This window comes from Penicillium subrubescens, assembly GCF_028828155.1.
Source record: "Penicillium subrubescens strain IBT 31985 chromosome Unknown utg000004l_segment0_segment0, whole genome shotgun sequence".
Lineage (NCBI taxonomy): Eukaryota > Fungi > Ascomycota > Eurotiomycetes > Eurotiales > Aspergillaceae > Penicillium > Penicillium subrubescens.
In genome coordinates, this window is record NW_026643154.1 from 3431421 (window position 1) to 3444734 (window position 13314).

Sequence of the window (13314 nt, forward strand, 5' to 3'; positions counted from 1 at the left end):
GACCTGAAACTCGAGGATAGCAGCGTATAGGTGTATCAGATGGTCCTCGGATTTCCTGAGCAAATCGACCTTGTGTCCTGGAGAATGGCCGGCGTTTGCATCCGCTCGGTGAACATCTTCCGTGACTTGGTATTCATGACTTGGTATCCATGACTCGGTAGCGACACAATCAGATCCGACGTGTATTCCAAAGTTTGAAGGAGAATCGTCTGGTTGCTGGTGGCTTCAAGAACGAGCGTGAACATAACCGACAGCCCGGCACATGCAAGCGCTGCTCGAGGACTGGCGCTGGCCGCGGTATCAATTAGGACTTCCCCATTTCCTTTTCAAATGCGCAGTTCACCATGTCCAGAACAATAACCCGTGATCGTTAAACTGGATATTCTATTTTTCTTTCTCGAGAGGAACTGCTCGGTGTTGGAATAGCCCATCACTGCCGCTGGTGGGCCACATTCTAATCGACTGTAGCTCCTCCCCTAGCTCCGCGCTCGGCGCTTGGTAGGCGGCTTGAAGAAGTTGCTGTATATCTGGATTGGCGTTCAATTTGGTCTCTTCTCTTTTCCAGAGATTGAAAGAGTAGCTGATGTCCGGAATCGGTTGGAATTGTTGCGGCGAAGGCTTGGGGGCCCTCTTGCACACGGCCTGCTTACTCGTATGCTGGCCTTTGATCCGACGTCGCGTATCTCGGCTGAGGAGGCTCGGAAGCACCTGCAGGTATCTTAAGGACTGACACGATTCATCGGCTGTATCCGACTGCCCAATCACATTCGATTTCCACTTCGAAGTCGTGGAGGATGTTCTGGAGATACGCGAGATGATCTATGCTGAGGTGATGCGAGTCCGTGACGTCGGACAGCAATCGCGGACTAAGGCCCTAATGCAACGCACAGACTCTTGATATATCTATTCCAGAACAGCAAGATATTTCTTGGAGACACGAGGAGCCCAAGCCACAGGAAGCGCTTGCGCCTGACGGTGGCAATGGTAGCAATTTGGATTCATGTCTCCAGAGAGGAATGGATGAAAAATGAGTTTATCATTTAGGATATACGTCAACTCACGCTTTGAAGGCACTAGGTTTGGCGCTATTTTGGTCCTGCAACCCATAGGTGTTCGATGAAAAGGTCTGCTTGAGTATTTTCCGCTCCTGTCTGGGACACCTATATCTCCGACTGCGATGTTTTTTTTGGATTTTACTTGATACTTATACAAGCTCTGCTTTACCTTTCTGTGGACCATTTATATGGTCCTCTATCTATCTTTCTACGACTGTATCCTTACAAAGAGCGAAGAATCGATAGAAGAACATGGTAGCAGAGCTACCAAATATTTTAGAAAATTGAACCCCTCCTTATCGTGGGCACTTGTAAACGACTTGCTAAATCCATTAGCCCTTAGGAAAGGCCGAGTGCAGCATCCAAGGGTCTCATCGAGCAATCTGTATTTGTTGTGTCAATTGATTTGGGTCTATATTGGATTCACAAGGTTCCAGCTAACTGACTGGTCCGCGCACACCTCAGTCTACTAAACCTCATTATTCCCCCCCGAGTCCACCGGACTTGTGATACAATGACAGTGGACTTGAACCATATGAAATGTTCCGCTTGAGGTTTTGGAAGGCAAGTCCGCACAAAACCCCTTATGACCTCACTCACAGGCCAGGATTGACCGCTCTCCACTTGTGCTGTGGCCCGTATTTATTTTCTAATAAACGCCACCTGGATGGCTGTTAGGATTGTTTCATTGCTGTTGGTAGGTTGGTATAAAGAAAATATCCACTATCTCTCTAAGCTATTGAATTTCGAAATTAGCAGAACGCCTTCGCAAGAAATGGGGAAAGTCAAGTGTGTGACAATCGACCCGCTGTCACAGAAAAAGTTTATGTTCAGGGTTAAGATTTCCATAAAGCCTGTTCTGAAAGCGGCATCGTGGATAGGCGGACATTCTCTCGCATAGGTAATTAGTTGAATGTTAACTTAGTATCTACTACGGTTACTTAAATCAAACTTTAGTTAGTATTCAAAAGGTCACTTTGAATAGTTTAGGAAAGTCTGGCTATTTGTTTCATGAGAAGCCAAGATTTGTGTGCTACTACTGGATTCGTTCCCGCCAAGAAGCGTGCTAATTTTTGGGTTCAGTAATTGATACCCACACGAGCATTGAGTTTGTGGATTCTGTTCTAGACTTGATCCCCATAACGCGGCTTACCCAAATATCTCGTTGTGGAGCTTTCTCCACTGGCTGGCGGAATTGCGGCGCCTCGGTGTTCCCAGCGGGTTGGTATGGGGCCAACTTTTTGTTATGTATCTTGAAGGCTCTTTCCTAGTTTTCAGTTGCTTGATCTTTTGTTTTTCCCAGTAATAACGGATGACTTGCAGAAATGGCGGAAAACGTCGAGGCATGGACATTATTGTCCTTGGCTCTGACTACAATTCTTGTCCGTATTTCTGTCCGATGGAAGCTCGTGGGTCCAGCCAATTTCCAGCTCGATGATTATCTTATGCCATTAGCGGGGGTATGCTGTCTCTTTCCTCATATGGAAAACATACAATGAATTCGTCGCTAACCTGATGGGCATTGATAGATCTTCTTCACTCTCGAAACAGTCGCGGCTTACCTTGTTGGTGCCGAATTCGAGGGCCTAACCAATAGTTACATGACGCCTGAGCAGCGGGCATCCCTTAGCCCAGACTCCAAGGAGTGGTCAAATCGTGTTGCCGGCTCCAAAATTCAAGTGATTGGTTGGTCATTATACGTGGCTATTCTCTGGCTGGTCAAGCTTGCCTTGACGGTCTTCTATTCTCGATTGACGACTGGCCTCCAACACCTCCCCACTCGAGTCCGTCTCGCCTATATCATTCTTTCGGTGACATATCTGGCAACTGAATTATCACTTCTCTTGTCATGCCAGCCCTTTCATTCGTTCTGGCAGATTAATCCTGACCCCGGGAGTAAGTAGCAAGGGCATCATGTCCGGTATACTTCGTTCATACTGACCATATTCGCATAGAGCTTTGTCAGCCAACAAACTCTCCCGTATACGTTTTTGTCGTCATGGTCCTGAACGTGGTCACCGACCTTTACCTTCTCTCCATCCCCCTTCCTCTCCTTTGGCAGGTCAAGATCGGCTTGAGACGGAAAATTCCCCTGATGGCCCTCTTCTCTGGCGCTGCATTCGTCATTGCAGCAGCGATCATTCGGGCCATTATGGTTACAACCGTACGTTCCAATCAATCACAGCTTCAGTCGGGAAGAAAAACCAACATACAGAGCGTATCACTCATATATCACAGTCTGGTCCCGAAGGTGCCATAGCCGGTTCTAAATGGGCTTGTCGCGAAACATTCGTCTCTGTCGTCGTTTCCAACCTGCCTATTATCCAACCTCTTATCCGCAAGGGCTTCAAGAAGATCGGTCTCTCTCAACTCTTCAGCTCCTCTGGCAAACCCTCAGGGCAAACATATCCACTTTCCAGCCGTGGTCTACAAACCTTGACTAGTCGCGCTGAGCGCAGCACAAAAAAGAGTAAGGGCGATGCAGGGCCAACGCATACGCAGGTTTCTGCATGGGGTAGTGATGAGCATATTCTCACTGACCCAGAACCTACCTCCAAAGATATTACAGTTGTTTCGGAGACGATCGTGCACAGTGAACCTTGGGCCACAGAGGAGAGGCAAAGGAAGGATCATGCGGGAACATCGCCAAAGGAATGGGACAGTCGGTTATCAGGGCGATGAGAGCTTCAGCTTCAAGGTTTTCTTCAAAACCAGCCTTTTCGGGGTTTGAATGAGGAATGGTCACTGGCTAGGTCAAAACCATACATTCTCAAGAGAAACTTTTGCGGATATTATTGAACAGGATACGAAACTTCCCAGCGTGCGAAAAGGGAATGTATTCGGGGTACATATTGCTATTGCTGTTGAGATACTACGTCCGATAGTACATCATAGACTTTCATATAATAAATAATAAGATAATATTCTCCAGCGAACCGAGTTTTATCAAGGTAGGTGTTATGATTCTAAAACAATATGGGCACCGTTCATTCCTTGTCATGTCAAGACTCCAGCGATCTACAAGAATTCTTCGAAGAGCTTAAGCACACAACTTCCTCCAAATTGAGTCCCCAGAACCTTTCTCTTGAAACATCTAAAGGGTGAAATTTAAGGACATTTTGTTACGGAATTGATAACTTATCGCGTGGTAGCATATGATATCATATTTTTGAGAATATCTTAACAACGCACGAGCGCTAATTCCCGTGGGCCAGAGCCCATTCCCCGAAAACTTTGTTGCAGTTAGCGCAACAGGGCACCCGTATTAGCCGATCCACTTGCCAACGAGGACAGGTGATCGACAAAGGATGGCAGATAAACTCCACTTGAGTTTTTGGGCCGGGATGATCGTAATCTGCCGGAAACTAAAGGTGTACGTGCCAACGTGGAGACCATCGTATACTAGGGCCGCAGGGCAGAGTAAAACGCCGAACCCTTGGTTGAGAAATCTTAGTACAGCACAATAGCAAGTAAGGCCATCAAAGGATTCGGAGAGGTTGCGGGGGTCTTTGATGGGCTTGAGCTTCGGGGGCATACTACAAAATTGATGGAGATTCCCTCCGATCGGTAGAGTCCTTGTTTGTCCAGGCCCTGCGCCTAGATCTATCAGCCTACAAGAGGCCTCTGCTTCCCCCTTTCTGTTATGCTTCCTTGGAGATCTCGAGATTGACCAAGAGTGATTTTCCCCTCCTGATTGCTTCCTTTGCGTAGTGGCGTATCACGCCATCAAAAATGTTTGCCAAGGTGCGTTTACCACAGTATGTGCATGGGCTGAGAGACAACTGCTTTGTTCGTATCGCCCCGCATTCTACCTCCCACTATTGGGGCTTTGAAGCAAATTGAGAAATTTGGCAGCCCCTGAACCATCAACATGACAATCCTCAGCTGACTTGAAGACTTAATTTACTATGTATAGAGATCTCGCCGTCGCTTGTCACGCTATTGAAGAAATGAAATTCAAGTCAAGAACTTTAATTTTTTTTTACTTTCTGGTCAGCGAAAAATAAGCTTGATAGGACCCAATTGTACTCACGGACCAGAAATAACCGCATGACTTCCATTTGGGCTGTATCTCGTACTCGTCTTTATATCTTTATCACCGAGATAAATTATCATTCACTGTGTTTTCACTCAGATGGCGGAATCAACGTCTAAGTTTTCTGAGTTGCCGCTCGGTATGTGCCGCCTCTGTACGGATATATCCTGTCCACTACAGCTAGATAAACTCCCCACGCCGGTCACGTACAACATGGAAACGGCTAACCCCATCATTTGCTAGTTGCGCGACAAGCCCATATTCCCAGTCGAGATAGCCCTGCATGTCTTTGCGAGCATTACTCGTGCCCTCGTATGGCCTCTTGTAAACATCGATTGGCTGAGAAAGCCACCGAGGTTCAGTCTCGAGGGGTTCGCCGGCTGCCACCCAGGCTGCTGTCCCTCCCACCAGGTAAAGGATTTGTCGGGAAACTGAACCTTGCACATATTCAAGATTCATGGCAGCAATTTCACCATCAGGCGAGGTCAACACGATAGGGCCGTCACCACTAACTGTCCTCAAGTCCCGGGCGAGCTCGGGTCCAGATGCAAAGCATGCACCAGGAATATGGCCTTTGCGATAGGATGGACTGCGGGCAAGATCGACAATGGTCGCCCCTGTGAGCGTCCGAAGTTTGTCGATCGCAATCGCACCGGTTTTCGGGTAATGCCACGAAAGGCTTTTGGGCACGGGGAGACTTTCAGGTACCACGGATAATTCTCGAAGAACATAGACCTCCCATCCGAGCTGTACGAGCCAGCTGGCTGTCATCCGGGCTCTCACACCATCGGTGTCGTATAAGACAATGCGAGCCCCTCGAACACCGACCCATTCGTCGGTTGCTTGTACCAGTTGGCCTCCGGGGGCATTTGTGAAACCGACGGGGTGATCAAGAGCATACTCTTCCGGGTCTCGCACATCCAGCAGATAGAGAGCCCGATCCTTCGACTCTTCGATGAATTGACCAAGCTGGTCGATTTCAATCATAGGCACTCCAACATACTCGGCCCAGGATGCAGCATATTCTCGTGCCTTTTGCGATGCCCCCAGCGAAGGCTGTGGAGCCCGCTCAGTCTTTTTGGTGTCAAGCTCAAGGCCCTCCAATGTCCAGCCGATGGTTCCGTTTCGAAGTGCGACCACTTTGTTAGGAATTCGAGAGTTGATCAAGGACTGTGTTCCAACGATACTCCGTGTTCGACCAGCACAGTTCACAACAATTGTTGTCTCTGGAGAGGGTACAGCCTCAAGTACGCGATATAGCAGCTCTCCTCCGGGGCAGCTGCGGCCTTGGGGAATACTCATCGTGTTATACTCCTCGAAACATCGGGCATCCAATATGGCCACATCGATGTCGCTCTCCAATATATTCTTGACTTCACGTGCTGACAGCGATGGCGTGTGATTGATAGATTCAACCAGCTCACCGAATGCTTTCGACGGCACGTTAACATCTCGATAGACCTCACCAACCAGGGAATATGAAGAAAGCCCGCCTTCTAACATGGCAACATCGCGATATCCCAGTGCTAAGATTCGGGTTGCCGCCCGATCGATATAACCTTCCCCATTATCGTAGACAACAATTGGGGCAGACAATCGAGGAACCAATGGAGGTAATTTCTTCTCAATTTCAGATACCGGTACGCTTAAAGCAAACAAAGGATGGGCTTCTGCGTATGGACCTTCTTCACGAACATCGATGAGGGCAATTTCATCGCCGTTGATCCAATACCGGCGCAACTCCATTGCAGACATAGTTTTGGTCATTTTGCTGCCGAAATCTCGAGAACAATACGCGATAATTCAAGTCTTTGAATTCCAGATCCTGATTGGAGATATGACGATCGTCCAGAGTCGGATTCGACGAAATACTGCGATGAATGATACCATTCGGATGGTTTTAGAGTTGCTCGGACGATTTCGGTTAAGGTGGGGAATATGGCCCGCAAAGCAGTCAGACTGTTGCAACTCGACTGTTGCTTGGGGTTATATCCAAGCACTACCTGCTAAAGTTGATTAAAAAAACATCAATATATACCGTTTCAAATCTATCTGAGCATTCATTCTTCCAACAACAGAAATTATAGATCCCTCAGCACTTTCTCGACGAGTGACATCATTACCCACTCAGTCACGTGATTATTGTATCATTGCGACTTGTAACCACATGTACAAAGTTTGCACAAGACGTACTTGGCTCAATGTTTTGTTTTGGGAGAAAGGTTGATCTGATTCATCTCCTCAATTGCTTCTTTGACAAGATGTAGCCTTTGTGAGCCTTCTTGCCCAAAGGGCTGATCTCATCGGCTGTACGACCCCGCTCGCCCAGTTGACGCCATCTCGCCGAGGGATGACCAACTCCACAGTCTGTCATCAGCTCCCTCCTTGCTTGCGAGACGCTCCAAATGACACTCCCGTTATAGAATGGATACCACTCGACAAGAACGCAAGTCCTGTGAAGCATGTCGTAAGTCGAGATGCTCTTCTCTCAACCCAGACGAGTCAGGGTAGTCACTAAAGAAATACAGGGGCACGGAAGCTGAGATGCTCAGGTGAAAAAACCGGTTGCTCTCGTTGCCGAAGTTTGACATTGCCGTGTAAATTCAAAGACAAAGGCGCTCCTGGGAGACCGAGGAAGCGCCTTCGACAAGAGACCCAAGTCCGGGACTTGCCGAACAGAGAAGAGCGAACATCGTTCTCAAGCTCGTCCAATTTCTCCTCTGTCATGCCTCAAATGGATTTAGTCTCACCGGACTCCATCAGCACACTTATGGACGGCGCAGAATTCGACTCTTTGTCGTGCACGCTTCCTGAACTCTGTGGGCTGGATTCCCTTCGATGGGAAATGCTCGACAATTGCAATGGACCTTTGCCTATCGAGTCGTGGCAAACATTGCGGCAAGGCGGATTACATGGCTCTGGGATACCTCTCACAGCTGTCGATGCATATGTGTCTCCTGTGTCGCTTCCTCAATCTTGTAAATGCGACGAGGAAGTATCCACAATCGTTCGAACACTGAGCCGTGCAGACATGTCCCATGATATCCTTCAAACACTACGTACTGGGGTGGCTCTTGCGGAGAGGCTACTGACTTGTTCCACCTGCTATGACACGTCAAAACCTCCTCGGTTAACAGTTCAGAATGTCCTACTGGTCGGTCATCTTATGTTTGAAGTAACAGCCGGTTACCAGAAGTACGTTCGCTGGCTGCACGAATACTGTGCTGAGCTTGATATCAAGAACGGAATGGAGAACGTCTACCTTGATTCTGGGCTGGGGATTCCCTCCGGACTAAATCTACAACTCAGCGGGGGGACATTCCGAGATATTGTCATTCACGGTCTCCAGACTGATACTGAAAACCTTGTGGTGCTTGGGAAAAGGTTCGAGCAGCGGCAGCGTAATCGACACATGGCTGGCCATGAAACTTGCCCAAGTACGGAGGGACGATGTCGTAGAAAGGAGTGCGGCGATGCTCATGACCCGCTCGATATCTGTCCACACGATCCTATCGGGCGGAAGTTGGTGCCCTGCTTCCGAATCGTTGATGAGGTCAAAGAGATGATCAATCAAGTTTCAGAAATAGCCCGGTGATCTGCGATTCTACTGTCTATTTCTTTTTCTTCCCCTTTGCGCCTACAGAGCATGAGAACATAGTCTTCCTATGACTTTCGATGGTAATGGTTATTAATACCCACTGATCAATCAGCAAGGATCCTTTACTTTTTGGCCACAAAATGTACCAAAGATTTCCAAAATCATTTCATTCGTTCAAGATTCTAGCTATGACATCCTGATTTCACGCCATGACAGCCATTTGCTTTAGGCTTTTGGCACGAAGCATTCTTCCCAAGCCTACAAAAGCATGAGGATGTTATTTGAACATCTGCTTCCGCAAGAGCAAGCGAAAGCTGTTGCTTGATAATTGTTGCCTCTGCATGGCGACCGAGGATTTCAAGGCATTCGTGATAGCCATGGAGAGCCCAGACATTTTTCGGATGGTGGTGGGCACGTTTGGGTGTCTGAGAGAGACCCAAATCTTCCGCATAAGCCTGGGCGGCCTGCTCAACCCTACCCTGCTCCAGGGACAAGGCCGCATAGGCATGTCTTGCTGGAAGCATCCATCCCCAAGGCTCGGCAAAGGGCAACTCGTCCTCCAAAGTTATTGCGTCCTTCAATCTGCCAAAAGCGACGTCGTAATTACCCCGTCTGTATTCTATTTCACCTTCCAGCATAGCCGAGGCCACTCTGAGAATGTCGACTATTTTGTTTGGAAAATCGAGGCGTGTAGGTGGAACAAGGCGGGCGGCCGCTGTAAATAGTTCATGCTCTTTGCCTGCCTCTTCGAGCTGAGAAGTGGCCGCATATGCGATGGCTTTTCCATAGTGCCTCATAACGTTGGTGACACAATAGAGCTCTTTATCCTCCAGTGGGTCGAGCTTCTTGAGTTCTTCCCACATACCGAAACGAATGAGCACATGAACTCTGACGGCCTTGAAGAATTCCATCCAGCTCGCAAGAGCGGGCGTTTCCACCCGTAGTATTTCTTCTGTGATAGTCGCTTCCATTCGATCGGTGGCCGACAACGCCGCTTTTGACATCCCACCAAGCATCGCGGCGTAGATAAGGGAGTGGTAGTCGTGTAGACGATAGTAGCTGTAGAAAGTGAGGCCGCCATTTTGTTGAAAAAATTTGTCATCTGCAATAGTCGCCTTCAGATTATACTCCACGGCGCGCCGGTAATCGCCCACGAGAACATCGATATGTGCGGGCATATGAAAGGTATGGCCAGTGTCGGGAAATATTTCGCGAATCATCTCAGCCGCTGGAAGAGCAGCCTCGGGAGTTGCCGACATCTCCATCAAATGAATATACATATGTGCGGGACCTGGATGCTTCTCGACGTTTGGCATCTTCAAAGCTCGGTCAAGCAAGTCCTTCACTTCAAATACTGGTGAAGATGCGATCGGGAGTCCTGTTGAGGCGTCGTACAGCTTGCGAGGAGCACAATTCATCAACGCGTCCGCGAATAGGGTGATAATGTCGAAGTCTTCAAGACCGAGGCGTACGTAGACATCTCTCATCGAATCTGCGTATGCCTTGCTGCACACGGCAAGATCCCTACTTGGGTCATCGTTGGGATACCGTTTCGCATGAGCCTTAATGATGGCCTGCTCCCATTCCGATGCGTTGGCGGCCCGCTTGAGAGCTTCTTGAGAAAAGATATAACATCTTTTGATCGCATTGACCCGGTCCTTTTCGTCGAATAGTGCCCATGTCTTGTTGTAATTCGAGCCAGAGCAGAATGAAACCCCCCAGTAAGCCATCGCGCAAGTTTCATCATGTGCGATCGCCTGCTGATAGCAAATTATTGCTTCATCATGATTGAAGCAGTACGTCCATATCATAGCCCGATCAAACCATATTTGGGCTTCTTGAGAATTGGTAGTGACTTTGCGACCGAATGTCCCTAGATTAAAGTAGGGGTCGCTTGAAGCTCTGGCGCGAGCTGGGTGCTCACAAGAAGTCATTCTGTGATGTATGAGACGAGTGTCAACCCTGCTGTCACGCAAGTGTTTCAAGAGCTAGTTGGACAAGATGATGTTGGATCTTGAAGTGTCACATGAACTTCCCCACAAATTATGAGGGGTCTCTATGGACTCGGAGGGTTTTCTTTGGCGCGGGTTGGATCCCACGATTTTGATTCGCTGTTCGGCCCTTTTTTTAAGTTGAGGAATGAGCAATGGCCGAGGGTAACCCTTGGGGTAACTAACCAAGTGAAAGGGAGTAGTCATCAATATCATACTATTGCACTAACAAAGAGATATTTTATACAGGCAATATATTCCCAACTTTAATGCTCACTTAGGAATCTACACATAATAGTGTTTTGGTGTGTAGTCTCAAGCCTGTACATGAGCTAAGCCTGTACATGGGCTCTTCCAATTTCAAACTATAGTGTGTGGTGCGTGCTTGCCTGTAGCTGTAGCTCTCCACTCATTAATGACCTTTCAAGTCCTTGTCTACGACATCCTCCAAAATTGTTTCACCCCTCTTCTCCGCGGCGATCTTGGCCAGCTTCAGTCGCCTTGTGTCACGCTCTGTATCCCAAGTCACCCACCAAGTCACCAATGTCAAGATTGCGCAGAGACCGACAAGGCCCATTGCCACCGAAAAGGGTACCGTGTAGTGCGGCGCATACTGGCTTCTAAACAGTTGAGGGCCAATAGCACCCCCAATTTGACCATAGCTATTAACAAAGCCAATAGAGAAGGCGGATCCTGTAGCCCTAGATGTTGTTTGTACCCTCCATGGCCTTTTTTCACGTCGTCAGTTATCTATAGAACAAAGTACTGGGGAAGGGGTCACTCACCACATGACGGGATACCATCCAGCCGTTAAGGCATTTCCAATTAAAGTCACGGCATATACTGCGCCATTGCTTGGATAGGCAACAAATACGCCATAACAACTGATGATTACGATAAGGAAGAATAGCGGATAGAGCGGTCGCGGTATCCGGCTACGATCCGCGGTAATACCAGTAGCGGCAATGAACAAGAGACCGCAGACTGTGATGGGGATATTGAGAAGTTGGGCAGCAGCGATGCTCCTAGATGGCTGTCAGACACGCTATTTGAAGACTGATTTCTCTCTCGAAGACCGGCAGAGAAGAACAAACTCACGTAAAACCGAGGTTGGCAATGACTGTGGACTGGTAGAAAGTGACACCGTTGGTGCCCACAGTAAAGGTAGCCCAAATAAACGTAAATAGCCACAGCCGGATGTCTTTTAGTGATGCAATGACTTCACGCATTTGGAAGTTCTTCTCGCTGGCTCGAGGAGCGTTTGATGGCAATCGAGCTTGAATGAATTTCTTCTCTCTCTCAGTCAACCACTTTGCCGTCTCGGGGACTGCGTCGCATTTGTCAAGTTAGCGACCGGCCTCAAAACCAGGTTTTGTCGTTAAAGGAAGTAATTCCTTACAGTCAGGGAGCAGGAACCAGATGACCACACCAAATATCACGGTCGCAATGCCTTCAGTGAGAAACAGCCTAGGAATATTTAGTTCGGAATCGGAAAGATGTAGCTTCGGGGATGGTTTACCATTGCCATCCAGAAAGACCTCCAGCACCGGACACAGTGTCAAACGCAAAGGCAAGAAGGCCGCCAAATATACCAGAGACGTTTCCACAAATATCTACATAGCATGGGTCAGCAGCGATTCACACATTGGGACTGGAACATGGACCCATTACAGAAATATAGCAGTCGTAAAGACATCTCGTCCGGGCGGTACCAGTAGGTCATCTGAAGGATGACACCAGGGAACTGTCCAGCCTCTGCCTATACCGCTGTTAGCTGTTTGCAAATCCGGATGACCCTTGGGGCCATGAGAGCCCATTCGATGTTGAAACGTACAACGCCTAGCAAGAATCGTGTTGTAAACAAACCGCCTTTATTCTTTACGGCCGCATTACACATAAGAACAGCACCCCAAGTGATCATGATTCTTGACTGCCATTTTGAAGGGGAGAACCTCTTCAACAAAAGATTTGAGGGTGCTTCTAGCACAATGTATGGGACCTGGCGGATTCACGATCAGTAACCAGTCATGTAATTTAGGTGAAATTATTGAAAATTCCTTACATAGTAAAGGACTGTCACAAGATTGTACTCGTTGGATGTGATTCCGAGTTGTGTCATAATATTTTGATTCGTTCCCTTGTTCATGATTCGAGCATTTGATGCCTGTAGAATTTCCTGTCAGAGTGTATCATCATTAAGAACCAATTATCCACACGCACATTGTTGCTATCAAGGTTCTTGAACATGAAAATAAGTGAGCAAAGCGTCATCAACCTCCAGTCAATCTTGCGTAGTAGCTTCTTCTCCTCCTCTGCTGTGAGGAGAGTCCTGCCACTCATAAGATCCGGATCATAGCCATCGATACTTTCCTGGCTCGATGAGGCTTCCACAAGGGCTTCACCGCGTCTGACAAAATGAAGTTCATGGTTCGCATCGCTGTCAGTTGTCGAAAAATCGGTTGCTGTTGCTCTCCCCAAGTCCTTCGATGCAACCTGTCCGTTTTCTTTGTCCGTCATAGTCGCTGTGGTTCTCTCACCAATAGGTATGTCAAGAGGTCGCTATTTGACAAGCTTGGTCAATCACAAGCAGGCACTCCTTGATATACAGGTCTTTCCTTTGTTTTGAATGCTCGG

The 13314-nt window shown here is 48.0% G+C and overlaps 6 protein-coding genes across 6 annotated transcripts; 3 read left to right on the plus strand and 3 right to left on the minus strand.

Annotated features, from left to right (window-relative positions):
• Positions 1-84: 84 nt before the first annotated feature.
• Positions 85-308, plus strand: N7473_006271 (uncharacterized protein; the record flags this gene model as incomplete). The annotated part of the gene is made up of 2 exons (XM_057152211.1): positions 85-129; positions 162-308. 2 exons carry the CDS (start codon positions 85-87, stop codon positions 306-308), a joined length of 192 nt encoding a protein of 63 aa, XP_057010016.1.
• A 2072-nt stretch (positions 309-2380) lies between these two features.
• Positions 2381-3737, plus strand: N7473_006272 (uncharacterized protein; the record flags this gene model as incomplete). The annotated part of the gene is made up of 4 exons (XM_057152212.1): positions 2381-2515; positions 2585-2951; positions 3011-3219; positions 3294-3737. The coding sequence occupies 4 exons, from the start codon at positions 2381-2383 to the stop codon at positions 3735-3737; spliced, it is 1155 nt and encodes a 384-aa protein (XP_057010017.1).
• A 1534-nt stretch (positions 3738-5271) lies between these two features.
• Positions 5272-6858, minus strand: N7473_006273 (uncharacterized protein; the record flags this gene model as incomplete). The annotated part of the gene is made up of 1 exon (XM_057152213.1): positions 5272-6858. The coding sequence occupies one exon, from the start codon at positions 6856-6858 to the stop codon at positions 5272-5274; it is 1587 nt and encodes a 528-aa protein (XP_057010018.1).
• A 657-nt stretch (positions 6859-7515) lies between these two features.
• Positions 7516-8686, plus strand: N7473_006274 (Zn(II)2Cys6 transcription factor domain-containing protein; the record flags this gene model as incomplete). Its single annotated transcript, XM_057152214.1, has 2 exons — positions 7516-7558; positions 7620-8686. 2 exons carry the CDS (start codon positions 7516-7518, stop codon positions 8684-8686), a joined length of 1110 nt encoding a protein of 369 aa, XP_057010019.1.
• A 185-nt stretch (positions 8687-8871) lies between these two features.
• N7473_006275 (TPR domain protein) lies at positions 8872-10623 on the minus strand (the record flags this gene model as incomplete). Its single annotated transcript, XM_057152215.1, has 1 exon — positions 8872-10623. The coding sequence occupies one exon, from the start codon at positions 10621-10623 to the stop codon at positions 8872-8874; it is 1752 nt and encodes a 583-aa protein (XP_057010020.1).
• A 469-nt stretch (positions 10624-11092) lies between these two features.
• Positions 11093-13197, minus strand: N7473_006276 (uncharacterized protein; the record flags this gene model as incomplete). Its single annotated transcript, XM_057152216.1, has 9 exons — positions 11093-11408; positions 11466-11705; positions 11779-12007; positions 12080-12147; positions 12200-12293; positions 12352-12439; positions 12515-12679; positions 12743-12844; positions 12901-13197. 9 exons carry the CDS (start codon positions 13195-13197, stop codon positions 11093-11095), a joined length of 1599 nt encoding a protein of 532 aa, XP_057010021.1.
• Between the last annotated feature and the right edge of the window lie 117 nt (positions 13198-13314).